This window comes from Thunnus maccoyii, chromosome 11 (assembly GCF_910596095.1).
Source record: "Thunnus maccoyii chromosome 11, fThuMac1.1, whole genome shotgun sequence".
In the NCBI taxonomy this organism is placed as follows: domain Eukaryota; kingdom Metazoa; phylum Chordata; class Actinopteri; order Scombriformes; family Scombridae; genus Thunnus; species Thunnus maccoyii.
Window position 1 is genome coordinate 6,589,402 of NC_056543.1, and position 20,766 is coordinate 6,610,167.

Here is a 20,766-nt window from a genome sequence, read left to right on the forward strand (position 1 = left end):
CTTTGGTTAAGCTTGTAACTCATTTTGTAAACATTGAGTAGTTTTGTTGGTTTTTTTTTTAATACATTTGATGGCACAGTTTATCTGTAATAAGAAAGGCCTCTAACAAATATGGATTTGAGGATGCAGCTCATTTAGGGCTTATTAGGTTATCTTATCACAGAACGCCGGAGTGTTTATTGTTGAATAATTAACGAGAGTGCTGATAAATAAAGGAGAGATTCATACATAAATATAAAATAGGTGAAAGGCTATTTTATTGGTTAAAAACTGTATTAAATGTTCCCACATCACACACTAGTAAATTTAATGTTTATTATGGTTTTGTGTGATTATATTAAATTTTTTATGTTTATAGGCCACATTTTTATATGTATGACTCATTTTTTTTATATTAGCTTAAATTTGTTTATGTGTGTGTGTTTGTGTTGGGTTATTTTTCTGTAAATTTGCTGTTATAATTTGCTTTTTGTGTTCAGTAAAATCTTAGTCACCGCTCAGTTATAACCAAATTTAAGGAATCCTTATCAAACATGCTTGTTTTTAGTTATGTGTTGTTTGAAAAAAAATAATATCAGATATTTTTATCAGGTTTTTTAACTGCTGAATATCGATACCCATCTTAGAAATCCAGTATCAGTCATGCTGTAGCTCTATCCACTGTGAGATATTATGGATTGGAAAGATAATCTTCCTATTATCCGAGTCCAAATAAGGTGATTTGTTTGAGGCAAATTATGTCTGAACTTCTGGTCTATATAGCCCTATTTGAAAAAAATGAAGAAAAGGTTATAGACAAGGAAACCTTTTAGTCGTCAGCTTGCTTGAAAGTGAAGTTTAAAAGCTAAGCTAATGCTAAATGAATTTAAATCTGCCCTTTTTTCACCATATATATATATGTATATATATATATAGCAGATAACAAATATAGTAATAGCCTGGTCATACTGTAGTTTCATAGTGCAACTTAATCCAATTTGTCAGCGGAATTTTTATGGACATAAGTCAAACCGCAGTGAAGTTGAGACATAAAGTCAGATATGTTTTTATCTTACCAGGTATTGCAGGCAAAGAGTAATGATATTTAATTAAAATGAGATATATGAAATAATAGATTCACAACATCAGTGTATTTATATGCATATTTACTCTTTCCTGTTACACCTACATGTTTTTTTCTTCTCTTCCTTTTTTTAATAGATTGATTTCTGACCTAGTTTGCATTTCTCAGATTAACAACAGCAGTCTTTGAACTGCTGAGTGACACCTGAAAACCAGAGTATTTTACTACCCCTGAGCCTCATTGTGGCACCGTTGGAATGAGTATTGGCAAGCAACAAGCCAGAGATGTACACTGTGCCAGCTACTACCCATAATTCTTTTCCCTCAATTAGTGCCAGCTGCTCGGCCTTTAGTATTGACAGATAGTTGTATATAATCCCTGGCTGCATTAAATGCTTCAGAGATTTGCGCTGTAATTTCAACCACAAAGTTTAGCAAATCCTTGACACTGCGCTAACTTGTAGCGGTGCCACTTCCTAAAGACCTTAGACTATTACAGCATCATTCTGGTGTACATGTTGCCTGGGGTTTCCTGTGGGAAGCCAGTTTAATTAGGCTGTGCTGTAACCCTAAAAAAAGGAGGGACTGGTAGTCTAAAAAGTCTATAGGTATATGATTTTTTTTCTCAATCGTGCAATTTCACAATACTTTTCAATAGACGTGGTGTGATGAGAAGTGGAAATAACCTCAACAAAGGCTTCAGTTCTTTCAGTACAGAAATAGTCTTGACTATGGTTTGACCACACTTGGATAACAGGGATACATATAGCCACAAGAGGTTTTCACTCATCGCCTTGTCATATGGACACTGAATCTCACCGCAGGGAAAAGTGCAATCTGAACACTCATCTAATGATAATATTATAGTTAGGGCAGTGAAAGGTCAAACCACAGCACACGTCTTGTTTTACGTGGCCTCTGCTGAGAGAACCCTCCCACAGATGGCTTCGGCATTGCTGCAGGGCCAACGCTATGCAAAGTGCCTCAGGGAAGGGGATAAATGCCGGCGAGGACCCCTATCCCCCACCCCCCTCCAATCCCACCCCCACCCCTACCCCATACCCCCATCTCCCCTCAGCTTTTTGCCCCTCACTCCTTTGTGGACTCTTGTGTGAAACTTCTCACTGTTGGACACGTGCTCCTCAGTTTCTTGAGTCCAGAAATGTGTACAGCAGCAGAATTTACTCTGTACATGCTGCCTTCGGCACCCAGGGGGCATATCAGAGTAATTGGGGACGATTAACTGATGACCATCTTTTGACCATGCGACCACACTGTTTAAAAGGTCAGCAACGGTTCAGTTTGCCAGCTGCCTTTTAAACCACCTGTTGCACTCTTTTTGACATTTTCTGCAACCAAATTGAAGTATTTGGTAGTGAATAACGCGACCCGGAGAATGTAGAAAGAAAGTATCTTGTAATGCATGCAAAATTTTGAATATCCAAACCTCGATACAAGAATACTCGTTTCACATACAGCGTCATCAAGATAGTTTTCTATTCTCCTATTACTGCCTTAATGTGCAGAGCTACTGCTTCTCAGGTCGTATTCAGCAGCCGGGGCAACTGTACACCACTCTCACAACCCAGAAGTAACCGTGCACTTTAACAGAGTCGTCAAATCCAAAATAAAATGACTTGAACTATATTTAACCCCTTTCCCACTCTATTTTTGGAACTGTTATGAGAAGTAGTCACATAGAGTACCTTGCCCGGTGCTGGGTACAAGCACCACCTGTTTCTGTTTAGAAATGTGAAACTAGAAGTGGAGAAAGACAACATTTATACATCCCCTTGGGAATGCATGGATTCAGCATGTCATACTTGCAAAAGTAGTGATTAGATAACAGGTTACATCTTAATGGGAAAGAACAAAATTCATATCAATCACTAATCAAGCCACTTCTTCAAATATTGCCGAAAATGGCAGTGAAGAGACTAACGGCGTTCAATCATAGTTCTAGTTGGATGATCACATACCGGCTGTCCCCACATGTTCCCATGTTTCCTCCGAATTTAGGTGGACTGAGTCCCACAGTTTGTGTTACTTTCCGAAACATCAATCGGGACATTCATGCAGCAATTGAGTAGCATTTTTCATATGTACAAATTTTGTGCTGTTATCCCCATTCGTATGATTGATCATGTCTTGCCCCTCTCAATAATGGCGGATTTGCAGCTATGAACACCTTTGCCTTTGGTAAATGCTAGGTTGGATCAGCTGGAGGGACAAATTCTCACGAGTGCGGTTAGGGTTACACGCACAATGAAGAAACACGTGTATTTTTTGCGAGAGCTGGTTAGCAGCAACCTTTGCCTTTAGCCATGGTCAGACGAGCTAGTTTGTTTCAAGTATACTCTGGTCTTAAACTCACCAATGAATCTCTGCACCATCAAAAAAATATAAAACAAAATCCGCTTGCATTCTGCTGCTAGCTTTGATCGTGTAAGGGGAAATTTTTGGAAGACGTAACATATAGTAGTACAGCCTAAAGCAAGTTCAGTGGTAGTATTTTGAGTTCAAGGTGGGGAGAGCTGCACCTGTAGCGCAGGGTTATATATTATAAGAGTGTTACAACTTCTGTTTTTGAAGTTGTTCCTCGTGTGCTTCACTGTTACAAGCCATCAACTGGACAAGTCAAGTTGAAAGCTAGAGAGGAGGGCAATTTACCTGTTTGTTGTTTTAGGTTTATGCTCCGGTCCGTGTTAAATTAAAATGTAGTAGTAGCAGAGAATTACTCTCCAGTCATTACTTCCAAAAACCAGTTGGAAGATGATTTAACTGCCAGGACTTACAGAAGTACTTGCAGTCAATAGCAAACGAGACAAAAAGAGTGTACAGTCCTTTTAGGGATCTTGGATAAAAGGCTGTTTGCTGACTTTGTAATGTAACTGCTTTACAGTAACGTTAGCTTGTTACTCGAATGAGGCAGCGGAGGCACTGCGAATGAACCGAACAATGTCGACTCCACCATTTCAAATTAGTTCACACAAATTATGTATTTGAATTTGTTCAAACTTGATTTTTTGAATAAAACAACAGCCCCAGTAGAAACAGTATGCTTTAGATAGCTGATGACGGACTGATTACCTCCCATACTGATGACCTAAGTTTGAAATCTGTATCCTGCTGTTCAGGGACCTGATTTGTGGCATTTTGAGAGACAGAGGATCAGTTTTCTAAAACAGGGCACTCCAACATCCACCATATTGTCCCCATGCCTCCTCTCGATGTTGGCACACTATATAATATTGTATACCCAAACACACAAACAGAATAACTAGAAACTACTACAAACATATACTTTAATGGAGATAAAATATATAAAACTGGATATTTCAGTTATGACTCACCTGTTGACTGTCTACTGCTTTGAAGCCCGGTTTCCAAACAACTACTTCCCTTTGCTACCTCTTCGCCCGCTGTATGTCGCCTCTTTGAAGAAGGCATTGTCACTGTAATGTGCAACGCTTAATAGAAATACTATAGAATTTACAATTTTCTTCCAGATAAATAGGTTGTAATATGTTGCACAACGAGCTAGTGAAGCACTGTAAACCATGTTACCGCACATGCTCAGTGGCATCTGCCTTACAAGGAACTACTCTCCGGAGACTGAAAACGTTATCGCTGTTATTACTCGTTGGAGCCGTTTCTCAACAAATTAACCTGCCCAAACTCTTTAGGGTGAAAGAACTTGTCACCCAGCGCAGCAGCGTGGCTCCCCAACATGTTTTTAATAGTTTTTGGACAACAACGGAGGTCTACGGCACAGAGGAATAAGATACATCAGGCTTTGGATACATGCATAATACTTGTAAGTAGATCAATTCATTGTTGGTTTGGCTCTGCACATAAGATTTCTTGACAAGAAGAACAATATAGAAAGTCGTCAGCCTTATTCTTTAAAATACTCATTAATAGAACTATACAATATGCTTTTTTCCTTAAATAAATCAACCATTTAAAAATCTGTTAATCAGATGCAAACGATGGTCTTTAAATCTGTCACCAAGCCCCAACGCTCACCATCAACACCAAACTTCACAGAAGGTCTTAATTAAGCATCTTAAAACCATACCATAGTCCATATAGGACCAACTATAAAATGCATCTAAGTTTTTGTTTTTCAGCTGGTAATTGGTGGTGGTGCCTTGCTGTGACTGTGCACTTTTCTGCCAACCACCGAAGAGGCACTTAGTTCTTTTTATGGGTTTCAGGCACACACTAATGTGATGGGTGTTAAAAAACCACAGGTTCTCAACAGTTGGAGAATTTAAAGCCACACCACATTCAATTTCATGGGTCAAGGGCATCCACAATGGGGCCATCAAGTCTACTCTTTTTAATTTTTAATCACTTGTCAACAATTCCTCCAGCAAGTTTATTGAAGTTATATACTATATGCTACTTGGAGGGATGCATTTAGGTAATTAAAGAAAAGAGGAACTTTGGGTTAACAGGACGAAAACAACACATAGTTAAACTGTGAAAGTCACTCAGGATGCCTAGCTAAAGGAATATCTGCTTTCAAGGAATATCTGCCAGTAGGTCGTGATGTTTTCACTCTTCAAGAGAACCAAATAGAAATAAACACAAATGATTTTTCACATAAATATGCCATGTTGAAGCATTTTTGAAAGTGGGATTTCCTTCCAATTCAATAAATGTCAAACCTGTGCTCAGACAGTCTCCTGGATTTATCCACGAGACCTAATTCCGGAAAGTCCTGCTTACTGCACTCAATGTCACTCAACTGAGCTTCTTGTTAAATTAATTGCATGCAGTAATCTGTAAAAATGTACCATAAATGTTATTTCTGAGATGTCAAAATCTATCCAGCCCTCTGACACATACCTGATACTACTCTACATCCGTCTGTGTTAAGAGCATAGGCATATCATCTGGAGACAGGAGGTTTCCATAATCTGCCCTCCCTTAGCCTCCTTAGAGGAACATCTATTCTTCATCACTGTCAACTCTTCATCCCCAGAGAGACGATGCTCCGCTGCCTTGGACCTTGGATGGCTTACGGCCACATTTTTTGCTCGTCACTTAACCCCTCCTCGCAAACAAACACTGACAGTGAAGAATTTTGTAAACATATCTGGAGTGAACACCAAATTTGTCCCGTCTCCAAACGTCCAGTAGCTTTACAAAGTCATCAATCATATTATAGCTTCCCAGAGGTGACTGTCAGTTTTGGGGTAGGAATAGTGATTCCTCATCCCTAAGTGAAAAAGCAAGCGGAGTGCAGACGGAAAGGATAAATCACTCGAGAAGTGAAGACAGGTAGCATTCAGCAGCTGGCCATTTGGCCCTTATCGTGTCCCAGACTGGCTGATTTTATTGCTTTTCATTGCTTTCTGTAGACCCAAGAGGGATTTTCACAAATAGGCTGTCAATCTGGCCTGTGGTGATCATCCTCTGCTGGTTGTTTAAGTGATTACAATGTGCATCTTGAACATCATGCCCCTATAAGATACAGTGGCTTCACATTATATTGAGTCAATGCTCAGTTGGACAAGGGACGCTGTGTACTCTGCATTGACCCTGATCAATGCCTTGGGCATTTACAGGGAATTAGACATGCAGTTATCTTTACACAATTTCAGTCACAAGTAATTGTGTTGCTTGATCTGACATTAGTGGCAACACATACTAAACATTATAATATTTAGCTATGGTGGCAGCATAGCTCTGGGGATTTGGTCTGTTGGTCAATCCACCACTTTGGTGCGGACAGAAACATCTCAACAGATATGAGGTGGATTGCTATGAAATTTTGTGTAGACATTCATGGTCCCCAAATGATGAATCCCACTGACTTTGATGAATCTCTGATGTTTCCTCTAGTGCCACCATGAGGTTGACATTTGTGCTTCAGAGTTAAAAAGTATGTAATGGATTGTCATGAAATATACAACAGATATTCAAGGTCCCTAGAGGATAAATTCGAACAACTTTGGTGATTCTCTTACTTTTTATCAAACGCCACCAGCAGGTCAAAGCCGTTTTCACTGATGCTGTGCTATATCTCAGCATCTACTTGATGGAGTAGCGCAAAATTCAGACATTCAGACATTCATGATTCCCAGACGATGTACCATAATGACTTTGGTGATTCTCTGGCTTTTCCTCCAATGCCACCGTGAGGTTGAGATTTTAGTTCTTTATTAAAATATCTCGACAACTATAGGATGAATTGGTATGAAATTTGGTTCACACATTCATAGTCCCCTCAGGATGAATTTTAATAACATTGATCTGCTGACTTAACATCTGGCGCCATCATCTGGCCAAAATTTCTTTATTTTTCTGGTCAATTTTGTCCAATACCTGCAAAGCCATGACATTGCCAACAGCTTCTACTCTGTGTTTAATGCTAATACAAAATGTTCATATGCTAACACTTTAAACCAACACGGTGAACATGGTAAATATTACACCTGTTAAACATCAACATAGTTTCTCTTTGCTCCTACATAAAACTATACACAACACATTTACTGTACTTGCCCCATTTACACACAGAGAGAATCTGGTGTTGGTCTAAATGGTTGTTTCTGAAACTATAATTCTGAATTGGTCTCTGAACAGTCTGTACTGTAATGACCTAATGGGCCAGGTTGAGGCAAAAGGTATCAATTTGGACTGAAAGGAGTCTTGTTGAAATCAATACCATAAAGTGTCACACTGTGAAAACACAGCAAATTACCATTTCAGCAGCGTCTGACCTTGTTTCCTGACAACACCACTAAATTGCCATTTTGTTTCACTCTCATTTCTTTAATTTTATTCATTCAGTTTGACATATTTTTATGTTCACATTCCAGCCAATTTGTTGTTGTTACAGCTGTGTCAATCTCATCCACCATTGGCGCCATTTTGTGGTTATTGTTTATGAATGTAGCTATGTAGGAAGATGGCAACCTCATTCTTAATCTCGCCTAGAAATCTCCAATTGGGTCAGTTGTTTTTCCAACCAGGAAAACAGACGTCAGTGGGAACAACACTGGACAGGAAAAACACCAGACGCATTGACTCACTGAACAAATCTGAGATATGGAACAACGCCATTGTAGAAATCATCTGTAATTTTTCAATAGAGGATATAATTTCAAGTTTCAGACTAGATAGTAGTGGTCCACATAACAGCAGGAAAATGGTTTGTCTCCGGAGGGTTCAATAAAAGAATTTCATTACATTATTTCATTGCTATCACAATTTCATTGCACTTTGCTGACACGTTCGCTTCAATCTCACCGTGGTTTGACAGCTTTCATCTGTCATCACTCTTCAACCCTGCTGTTGTCGAGGAAGACCTTTGCCACAGAGGGTTCTGTATCTGTTGACAGCAGCACTTGTCCAGATGTAATGGTTTGCTCATCTGTTAAGGGCTCCAGATGTTTTTGGATGCACCTGGCAAGCCCCTTTGCACTCACCACCCGTTGTCCATGGCTATTGCCCCACTTCCAGGACAGGGCATCCCCCTCCTTTGTCCAGATGTGGGGGAAATCTTGAGGCCTTGCGGTAGAATTAGGAGTAATAGAAATATTGCTCTTTAAAGCCAAATGAAAAACCTACAGTAGCAGCAATAGAATATTAGAAACAGTGAGGAAGTTGTTGTCTTGTCTGGACACTTACAAAACTTGTAAAGTACACATGGAATGTTAATCAAAATATTTTCATACGGTAACACATTAACAGTGTAGTTTTAATTGAAGTAAGTGTTTCGTAATTATGACACTGACTATCAAACCTTCATGAATTTTAGTAAACTGGTAAACCTTTAGGTGGAAATATGAATCATGTAATGTAATCATTGTATGCACACTACATGTGTACTTCAAATCAAAAAGGCCACAATTACATCAACAGAGGAATGTAATGGTCCAATGTGTCACAATGGACCCAACAACTCAGTTGATAACTCTTATAAAACAAATACACTTCACCAACTTTGACCTGTTTTCTGTTTTGGCAGTTGTTCTTTGACCACAGCATTTAGGTTCAAGTTCAACTTGTGTCAATCCATACATCCCAGATTCCTTGAAATGCCTCTGGAGGTGACACCTCTCTTGAATAGCTGCTATCATCTGTCAGGTGTCTTCACCTGACCTTCTCTAGAGACATAGTCGACCTTCCTAAAATAAACCTGGGCCACTTATCTCTTAGATTCTGCTTACTTGCAGAAATGTGTAGATTAATATGCAGAAAGATGTCGAGGTCGGTCAGTCGGCCACTGTGGTCCAGACTGAATTATCTTTATGACTTTTTCCATGAAATTTTCTAGACATTGTTGTTTCCCTGTTGAATACTGAGGACTTGCACTACCAAGAGACTGACATTTTAATTTAACATTTAAGAAATGAAATTTCTAGTCAACAGTTGGATGAATTCAAAGTTTGGCACAGATGTCCATGTTTCCCAGAAGAGGAATTCAACTCTCAAATCTCATAAATTGCATCCATTATCTATTTTATACCCCCTTTATTACTACTAAATTTATTTGTATGCCCTTTTCAAAGCACATTGTAAACTCTGCCTTTAGGTATAGATATAGATATTGGTATTGCATTATTATATTCATTTTAGCCATAGTGGTGGCAAGGCTCTAGCAATGTTAGCCTGTCAGTTGATCAGCCGTTTTGTTGCACTTTTTTGGCCCAGAGTAAAATATCAAAACATCTATTGGTTGGATGACATTTGGTACAGATACCTGCAGTTCCCAGAGGATGAATCCTCATGACTTTGTTGATCCTCTGACTTTTTATCTAATGTTGCCAGCAGGTTGGAGTTTTTATTTATCCAGTTACCAGTCTCACACAATTGGATGGATTGCCATTAAATTTGGTCCAGACACGTTGCCCACATGATGAATTTGAATGTAATATAATTTCAGTTTGTTGAATACTTTGGTTTATGACCAAATACCTGCAAAACTAATGGCATTCCCATCATCCTCAGTTGTACTTTGCATTTAGCTAATTAACAAATATTAGCATGCTAACATGCTACTCTGAGATTGTAAACATTAACGTTATACCTCATCATCAACATGTTAGCACTGATATTGTAAACATTTTAACATGCTGATGCTGCATCCCAGACAACTCGAAACTTGAAAATTTCTGACATAGTACTTGGAAAAAAGTATGATGGAACACAGTTGCAACTCCACCTGGGAAACTCGGGCCAATTTCATGCACCCCAACTTCACCAAGAAGCACATGCTCTGACGTTAGGGGTGGATGATATGGCAAAAATATCATATCATGATTTTCTTCAGGCAGCATCATGATCCCCGATCTTATCACGATTCTTTTTATGTTGGTTTTTAAGACTATTTTGCAAGTTACTGAACAGCAATCAAGATTAAAAAACAGTTCATCACATAGGGGCTCACAAATAACAAAAACATACACCCATGAAAAACATAAAGACATAGTATTACATTAAAACACAAACCGTTCCATAAATAAGTAAGAGCAGGTGTGCAAAGCTGTATTAAAAGGTAGTCACAGTCTATTTGGCCGTGTTTAAAATGGACACTGCAGTAGGAAACCAAACTAACAGTACAACCAAACTAATTTCACAGCTGAAAAGCAAACAGTTGATGTGTAGAAGCGTTAGTGTGTCGTTTGAGATAACTAGCAGGATATGTGCCGTTAAAAAAAGGTACCAAGACAGTACACCAGAGCTGACATCATGCTAGCTTGCGGCATGACAGCAGTTAGTGCTACCGGTTAGCAGGCGAGCTAACCGCTAAAAGGTGGCGTTTACCTGCAGCCCAGCTGTCAGTTTAACATGATGTGCAGCAGGTGAGGTTCCTAGTAGGACATTAAAACTGCATATTGAAGATGTGGTATGAAGCGCTCACCGTGTTGGGGCTGTTAACCATTAGCCTCCTGCTAGCAGACTGCGCTCCATCATGCATATCACATACCCCTATCTGACGTCACCCAATGTGGCAGTATTACAGAAGTAAACACGGAGGTCAACACCATGAATAATAAGTAATTGATTTAAGGCCAGTTTCCCCTGCCTATAAACACTGTAAATTAAGTAAGACCGATGATCTATGCAGAGTGATAACCATACCATAAATGCTGCAAGCTAGTCAATGAGCCATGTTGATTGTTTGCATTTGGCGTTGAGAGTCATGGAGCGCTTCAAGCTCAGAATTCTGAATTATCAACTTGGAAATTTCCAACTTCCGACAAAGTACAGTCTCACAAAGATAAACTTGCATCAAAAGATCACATTTCAAAAACTCAACAACAGTGTGTCTTTGCAATGTTTACAATGTCTTGGTCACTCACTGTTGCAATCTTTACCTTTGGTGGATAATAGATCCCAATGGAAAATGTTTGCAGGAATGTTTGTGTATTACGTTTTTCCAGGAAAGAGATGCTGCTGTTGAGTTCTTTAAATGTAGTCCACTAAAGGTAAGTGGGAAATATGATTTTGGTAAATCAACCTATAAAAGTGCAAAAATGTGATTTCATCTCTTCAATAACCATAATCCATTTTCATATCACTCATTTTCATATAAACATTCTTAAGCAGCCATATCAGGCATTGTTTAACGAGGACTTGAAGAGGAATACAGCTTCTATCCATTCAAATTCTGTTAACCTTAGACAACAAGAATCCTGTCCAATAACGTGGTCTCCAGCTGTCTTGGACTACTTCTTTACCCCCTAACATCCTTCTTCCCGTTCTCTCACTCTCACTTCCTCACCTGTCAGAGGTGGAATGTCGCTGGCGGATACAGTCCTCCAGGGTCTGACTCTTTGACAGATGTAGCGATGCTCAAGTCAAAATGTTTCCCAGCTCTCGTACACAAAGTAGCTCGAAACAAGCAGACAGCAGCAATTACTGCCGGACAGCATTTAGTGAAATGATGCACCCGGGTATGATTAACATACGGTTGTTTCCAGCCGTGCCCTTAGCTGGAGTGAAAAGAACAATGTTGATAGCTTTATCATGTTCACCTTATCTTTTTCTGTGTCTTCTCTTTACCAGCTTACTTTATCTAAAATCAAATCTGTGCTGGAGATTTACTCTGTAACCTAACTGTAAAGTGGCAAAGCTGTAGGGCTACATCTAACAGTTATTTTTATTATCAATTAATCCATCTTGATTAATCGATTAGTCATTAGAATATCAGAAAAAGTTGAAAAATTGCTGATTTCCAAAGCCTGAGATTCAACCTCAAATGTCTTCTTTTGTCCCGACCAGCAGTCCACGACCCAAGGATATCCAGTTTACTGTAATGGAGGACTAAATAAACAAAAAATATTAAAAGTTAAGAAGCTGGAACCAGATAATTTTGTATAAAAAAAGACTCAGAATGAGTCTAAATGATTAATCAGCTATAAAAATAGTTATTTTACTGTCGATCGACTAATCAGTTAATTAACTAATTGTTGCAGCTCTACAAAGTTGGGTACAATTTAAACCTAAGCTCTGGAAAACAAGTTTAAAGATCCCCTGCAGATGTTTTAAGAGATATAAAAATACTCCGTTTTGAGTTATAATTTGTATCTGAGTTGTTTTTTTTTCCACAGAAAAGTTTGATTAACTCGTTAAAAGGTCTTAAAATGACATTAACTTATTCTCTTTCATTGAATTGATATAGAATCAATGAGTGTTTGTGCACCGGAGGCTTCAAGTTTCCACATTACACTCCTCTAACTGGACCATGATTGGCTCCAAACTAGTTGTGATGTCACAAAATCTTACATTCATACATTTTATATTCAAATTTAAGGCGAGCACAGAGAAACTTTCCTTCTTTAGCGAATAAATGTGAAAACAAACTCTACACATACATGATTCTGCACAGAGAAGCTCAGACATCCAGGTGAAGGAACAATAATCAAAACACTTTTTTGACTGGAGGGGGACTTTAACTGACATTTATACATGGGACCTGGGAGCAATTATATTTTTATACTCCTCAGTTGCTAATTTTTAAGACATGCGTCATTAGTAATAATGTGAAAGTAAACTGCTGGAGAGTATTAGACTCGTAAAAAGTTCATGCCCATGTCAAATTGCAGATGGAAACAGCACCATTTTTTAGCAGATATGAGCATAGAGATTACAGATTGTAAATTGGTTCTGTCCTCTGCTGTTAAACCTGCATGTTTTCATTTATAAGAATTACTTTCCCTCTCTAGTTTACAGATCTTTTTATCCACGTTTTGCCCCTTCACTAGAAAACAGAGAAGGGTAGAATGTAAAACTCTTTCTCGGGGGGAAAAAGAAGTTCTGCGGATCCACTCTACCCGGGGTCTGCTCTCTGCTGTGGCCGATCGTCGTGGCAGCTTTCCAGCTCTCAGCAGGAAAGGAAGTGGCTCTCAGGGGCAGTGCTCAATTCGCCCTCTACTGGGCGGAAGTCAGGCCTCAATGAGGCCGTCAGTCGAATAGGTCATGCTGTCAGAGCGCACCAGAGTTCACATCCTCTCATTAGACTGCAATACTTTCAACATCCCTTCACTGGAAAAAAGCAAAGTCAGGGAAATTGGGCTGAATTACGCTTGTGATAAAACAGGCTTATGGTGATGGGATTGTGCAGGTGTAGTCAGGTAGACGGAGCGTATGTGTGAGTGTTGTTACTTTTCTGCTCACACACACACACTCACACACACACACACACACTCACACACACACACACTCACACGTTGCCTGTGTAACTTATCAGTTTACACCATGTGTTGAAGACATAAAGATTCTCAGCTGCTGAATTGTGAAACAGGGCTGCAGTGTTGAGCTTCAGGTTGTGGTGTGACACCGAAACATCGAATGATCTTTTAACCAACAGAATGACACGAAGCTACCTCTAGAAACAAAGACATATCCAACATTATTCTTTTGATAAACTACAGTAAAATTATGTGTTATGTCTCGGAAATATTGTGTATAATTTCCTGGAACGTACATGACTAAATGTACCTTAAATGCTGCAGTTCATCCTTAATGGAAGTGCAGCTAAAAGGACAAACTGCGTGATGAATGCGACCTGAGAAACAAACTACTCAAAGAAACAGAACTCAACAAACAAGCTAGAAACTTTATTTGTTAAAACAAGTATATAGAGTTGCCGTATTACATCTTTTATCTTGCTAGATTGTGGTTTTTTATACATTTACCAAAAGTGGTTTAGAAAAGCAACTCCTAATGGAAACAATGGCATATGTATACAATACAAATTAGCAAACATATCAAAATCAGTTTTTACAACTTTTGTAGCAACCAATTCTCTCTATTGGTGTGCCATAGTGCAAACTGTGTTGTTTATAAGACAGAGTATAAGCATGATCTCAACATTCATACATCTAAACAATCCATGTTCTCTGTCTTAAACACATTTTCATTTGTAGGCTGCATTCATTGTGCCTTCAGTTCAAGTCCTTCCGTCCTGTAATGTGAATTTACAATCAGAATAATTCAAGTGTATCGGGCAGGTCAGGCTGTTCTGTTGGATAGTGGAGATTATGACTGAGCGAGGGCGTCTCTTCGGGTATGTGGATGCATGTTTGTGTGTATATGGCAGAGTGCATGAAGACCTGTCAAGACCGAATAAAGTGGTACTTCACCCTGGTGGAACATTTTGGGTCCATATGATCAACCGCCACGTCACCGCCTGCACTTTTTTTTTTTTTTTTTTTTTAATCCCAAAGTATCGTTAGCCAAAAAAAAATTAGAACTTCAAGTTTGATCCAATATAGTCTTATTCTCTAAATAAATGTCTGGGTTTTTATAAAATGGCAGTTATAACGTAGGGGTGACTCAGGCTTTTAGCGTGCAGCCACTTTTCATCTTTTCAACAACTTCTTACGAATCTACGTGTACTAAAACATGTTCTACCAGTGTGAAATATCACTCTAAAAAAAAAAGTCTCCAGCTGTGTTTTTTTTTTTTCCAAGCCCTTTCAAAAAGTCCATGAGGATTCCTGGTTTCACTCTGAAAACATAACTCGTAAAAATGATTATCACAAACGTATAGCTTAGCAAAAAGTGTAATAGCTTGTATGTCGTCTAGGAGTGGAGTGTGAAAGTGAGGAGTGGACGGCGCATGTTTTTGAGTATAATCTGTCGGCTTGTTTTGAATAAATGGACAGAGCACAGAACGCTGACACAAAGAGGAAAAAGTTTTTTGGTTAACTTGATAATTTCTGTCTACATTCACGTCCAGCATGTGTGTGTATGTGTGTGTGTTTATGTGTGTGTGTGTGTGTGTGTGTTCCTGTATCCTTCAAGCCTCTATGAGTAAGATTTCACTGGAGGAAAGAAAAAGAAGCTATGCCGGTTGTGAAAGCGCAGCCCTGTGGGAGGGTCGGGCTGTTTGTGGCCTCTACTCTGGTTCTATTGCACTGTGTTCTGCAGGAAAGCACTGGAACTGGTGGATTGGTTGTGTCAAAAAGTCTGAAGTTGGAGGCCAGACCCGTCCTCCCCTCCCTCTTGCCAGGGGGTCTCAGTCCCAACTCAAGAGCATCCACAACGGTCCACCACCATGGAAGGGATCTTGCCATAGATTATCTGCTCTTTGCGATTAAAGTAGAGCATGTTGATGGGCGACATCTTGGTGGGGGTACAGCAGGGGCCTGCGGTCCCTCTGGGGTTGGCTTTGTTCACCAGGTGGGTGTGGGGGTACTTCTGCAAGTGCATGTACTCACACTCCCCGGAGCAATAGTTGGCCTTGTAGCGCTTTGGGGCAATAATCCAGTCCCAGCCAAAGTCTTCAAAGTCCACTGTGAGCGGATAGCGGCAGCATCTGGACTCTGGCGAGTTCTCGTCACAGTCCAGGCCCGAGTCTCTCCTGGCACGCTTGGGGGCTTCTGAAATCTTCACCTCCATGAATGGTAGCTGGAATGACAGAGTGTGTGTGAATACTTTGAAAATAGCGGCTTTGCAAAAGGAGGCCGGTGACAGCATTCGGCTTACATCTTTCAATCTGGCGCCCGCGACCTTTGGCAGCTGGTTTTGAAACATGGCACGATAATATTATGAAACTTTGAGTTTTAAAGAAATTAAATCATCTGACGGTTGGTTAACCACAGCCGTCTAGGTATTCTAATTGCCTCAGAGCCCGGTGCCAGTATTTGAGCCGTATGATGTGTGTTTGTCATTGATAGTAGCAGTGTGTGTGTGCAGGCAATTACTCTGATTTGCACAGTCACACAGAATACTTTAAGGAATGTGGGGCAGGTGAACTTTTATGTAATCAAGCAATAAGATTTGAGGTTATTGTGGACCAGGCATTAGTCCAAATGCAGGTGTGCGCCTACATGGAGTCTGTGTTGATTAACAACTTTCAAAGGTCTTTTAAATCTTGATTCCTGCTTCCAGCAGCGAAATGCATGAATGTTTAACCACCTGCTGACTGTGCAAAGCCTCTCTGCACACTAAAACCTCTGCAGGGTACAATACAGCACCCCAAAAGCAATTTTTGAGACTCCAGCTGGAATATAGACTTTTAGAGATTATTTGTCAAAGAGGATGGTCCAATTATACACACTGATAAGCACTGGAGTCCCAAAGTCTGCAGCAAATCAACTGCAGCAGCAATAAACAGCTCTGCATTAATGCCACCTGTACACTTATGGTTTAATTAACCTTTTAGTTTATCACTTATGCTTTAAAAGCTGAGCACAAGGTTTCTATCAAATGTGAAATAAAGATTTAGCTCACCAGTCCCTCCTCTCCTGGCTCCGCAGAGGTCACGGCCAAGTCATTTCCCCTCGAATCGAAGGCGTTAATTTCGATGCCCCAGTTGGTCTCCGGCTGCCGCAGCCACACAGTCAGCACTTGTTTGACGTCTATACTTTGCCAAGAGCTGACCCCGGCACTCACGTCGATTTTCAGGGACCGGATCCGTATGTGCCTGCTCCCCTCTGCGACCGGCATCAGGCGGGAGATTTGCAGGAACACAGTCGTCGCCTCGTCCGATTGGCGCAGATGCACCCATAGCTGAGCTCGTAATACGCGACTGGCTTGAAACTTTTGAGTAAAAGAGAAAAAGCAGCACCTCGGTTCCCCATCCACTTGCACGATGGACTCGGCTGGAGGGAGACAAGGAGAGAAAGTGTGCTTGAAGAGTCACAGACAGAAATAAACAGGCTCAAATAAAAAAAATAAAAAAACACCCTGACACATTTAAACTGAGGAAGAGGACTAATAAAGTTTATTAAAAAACTCTGTGCGTAATGACCACGCGCTCCGTGTCAAAATGCACCTCCTCATACACTGTTTTAAATATTAGTAGATTGTATATCCACATTTTAAAACTTGATGAAATCTATCCTCATGTTTTCAAAATACTATTTCCTATTGATTGCGTCGCTGCGCGCTCTTCCGTGCGTAAAGATCTATTTTGAGGCCAATGAGCTCCCGGTGCGCGTCCTTTTTCATTATGCAACAAAATGAAGAGAAATAAAAACTTACGTTCAGTGGCCATCATCATTATTGTCTCCGTGATGGCATGCTCGTCATCTTCCTCCATAACCACATCCTTATTATCATCTCCCAGCACGTCGTACTGGTCGAGAAGCTGCTGCAGCGGCGGCGCTTTGGGCAGGAGCTGCTTCACTATATCTCGGCTGATATTAGGAGCTTCTTTCATTCGCAGTTTGCTCAGAATTTGGGATTTTATCGCGTTTAATCGCATAGTTTTAATCTGCTGCCGGACGTCGCAGGTTGAGCACTGCTCCGTGTCTTCTGGGCTGGTGGCGGAGGGCTGCTGGTGCGTCTCTTGGTCACTCAAAACTACTGGACCCAAAGCAATCAGCAAGCTAAGATACAGCACAATCTGAGACAGATGCATTGTCTCTAAGGTGTGAAGTCTGGTTTAAAAAAAAGATCCCGTGGTGTGTGTTGGACCTGATTCGCGACTGAACTGGGTTTGGATTAATGTCCCACACTGATAGGCATCATACTTTATTAGCGCACACCTTTTTATACTCCAACTTTAGCCTCTTTTGTGTCGTCAAAAACTATGATTGGCTGGACAGGCAACAATGAATTTTAACCGACTGACATGAAAACTTTTTTTTCACTGTCAAACCATACAGGGATTGAGACTGTGAGCATGTGCTGAACGTGTCCACAGATGGATAAATTCACTTTTCTTGCGGTGATTGCGCAACAAGCGCAAGGGGTACAAACCTGACCATCTGTGAAATATGTAATGTTCTGATTAGCCTCAAGTTATAAAACCCACACAAAAAAACAACAACATATCTAATGCATCTCCGAAGGAAAATAAGATAATATGATAAGTTTCAGTCATATAGATTGAGTTAGGAGTGCGCTTTTTGAAAATAATACATAATAAAATAAGATATTTTGTTAAATATGATTGTTCTATCAAACATGAAACGTCTTGTTTGCTTTCACTTTGTGCTTTTGAGGAATAACATTGTTGTACAGTACATGAATATGGAAATAAAAATGACCCTCGAGGAAAAATAAGAGTTATAATCGTTTCCACTGTCAGTCAAATCCTCTCTGTCCCCGATGAGAAGCTGTTTATTGGCTCGTGTAAAATCAAATTTAGTAACACATTGTTCTCTACGCTGGGATTTAAAACATTCAATGAAGATAAATAAAATTCTTGGTCCAGGACTTGTCCAAATCCTTGGTAGTGAAACCTGCACGCAGTCTGTCATGGTTGGAGTATTTGAGAGGATAGTGCCACCGTGTGGTCAGTAAACAACCAAAAGACATTTAGGAAAAGACATGAGCCTGTGGCTGGATTAACAGGCAAAAACAAGATGCTGTTTCCATATTTGTGGCCATTTAGTTAAATTAAACTACACTCAGAAACGTGTTTTACTTCTTGTTCCTTCAGTTGGATGTTTGAGCTTCGCTGTGCAGAATGATGGATGTGCAGAGTTTGTTTTACATTTATCTGCTGAAAGATGAAAGTTTCTCTGAGCTCATCTTCAATCTGAGTTTAGGATGTGTACCTAAGAGCAGGATGTGTGACATCACAATTAGTTTGGAGCCAATTATGATCCAGTATGCAATTTACATACTGTGTGTGTGTGTGTGTGTGTGTGTGTGTGTGTGTGTGTGTGTGGGAACTTGAAGCCTCCAATGCACAAACACTGAAAATTGACTTTACAGTGAAGCAGAAATAAATTATTATTCAAAGCAGAGTGTTTTTTTTATGTGTTTTAGAACTACTGTGTTAAAACTACAGGAATATGCATCATATAATGACTCCTCTATGACGGGTTAAAGTGCAGGTTATCATTTTCAGTTGATATTGTGCTTTAATGTTACACACAACCAAACAAATGTGCAAATAATCAAATCACCACAAACTATTTGAACAATAAATATGTGGCCTTTAAAAAAAAAAGAATAAATTGATACATTAATATGTGTCCTCATAAAAGTGATCTAATAACGTTTTACATACAAATAAAAGCAGCTTAATGAATCAAAATTATGACTTAAACAAGTTCTGAGATACAAAGTCAAAGACAAAAAATAAATCTGACTCGCTAACATCTGATTCACAAAGTCAATGGCCTCTTTGTTCTGATTGGTTGTTTCTTTGATTGACATTTCATTCCACCAACCAAAACCAAGCTGTGGTAACGTCAGACAGCACGAAGTCTGTTAATTAAGAGAGTTTAAATAAATGATAAAGTAATGTTATAATAAGTAATAAGTCATGTTAATAAGTGATGTAAGTGAAATGTTCACTAACACTTACAGATTAAAAAAAAAAAAAAAAGAGAGACAAAACATACTTAATCAATATATCACCAAATTAGCTGCATTCCAGTTAACAGCATCACAGTTCCATGCACATGATCCAGAGAAGTCCGGGTTTACTTCATATCATTTGGGTCTATATAATTTGATTTATCCAAAATTTCTTAGAAATTAGCAGCACTGACATCTAATATCAACTCTGACAAGTCCTCCATCCTCCATGTTGTAGTCCTGGTCTTGAAGAGGGACTCTGTGTCAAAATCTAGTTTTAAGACATTCATTGTTTTAGTTTATATTGGGTGTAAGAGTTCTGTAAAGCTGCAACCACACATTATTTTCCTCATCAATAGGTCTGAGAGTTATTTTCTTTAATAATCGATTGATTGTTGAGTGTATAAAATGTCAGAAAATAGTGAAAAATGTCGATGAAGCCCAAGATAACATATTCAGATGACTTGTTTAGTCTGACCAGCAGTCAAAAAAACAAAGATGTTGATTGATTATAAAGATATGATATAAAGATATGATTACTATCATAGAAAACTGTATAAACTAGTGAATACTCACATTTGAATAAGTTGATATGAGTGAAATTTGGGCATTTTTACTTAAAAAATTACTTCAGATTATTAATCAATTATCTAAATTGTTGCAAGTTAATTTTCTGTCAATCAGCTAATCAGCTTATCATTTCTGGAGTCCCATCATGCATAGTGGGATCAATGGGGGCTTAACAACCAACCTTTGTCCCGGAGCTCCGTACGAGGTTAATCTGGTCATGAAGCTACAAGAATTTATTCTCATAGAACATAGAAGTTGGTTTTTCTAGCTGGTTAGAAGAGTTTTTATCCTCAGTACAGCACTAAATGTGTTTATATGGACTTCAGGGTTTTTCTTAAATTAATCTTTTACAGAAATTGACGGTGAGCTCTGTGAAAATATTATCGCTGTTATTAAACTTTGC

At 39.3% G+C, this 20,766-nt stretch overlaps 1 protein-coding gene across 1 annotated transcript; it reads right to left on the reverse strand.

Annotated features, from left to right (window-relative positions):
- Window positions 1–14,132: 14,132 nt before the first annotated feature.
- Window positions 14,133–18,127, reverse strand: mstnb (myostatin b). Its single transcript, XM_042427296.1, has 3 exons — window positions 17,520–18,127; window positions 16,767–17,137; window positions 14,133–15,941 (listed from the first exon to the last, which is right to left on the reverse strand). Exons 1-3 carry the CDS (start codon window positions 17,896–17,898, stop codon window positions 15,561–15,563), a joined length of 1,131 nt encoding a protein of 376 aa, XP_042283230.1. The 5' UTR covers window positions 17,899–18,127; the 3' UTR covers window positions 14,133–15,560.
- Window positions 18,128–20,766: the final 2,639 nt, after the last annotated feature.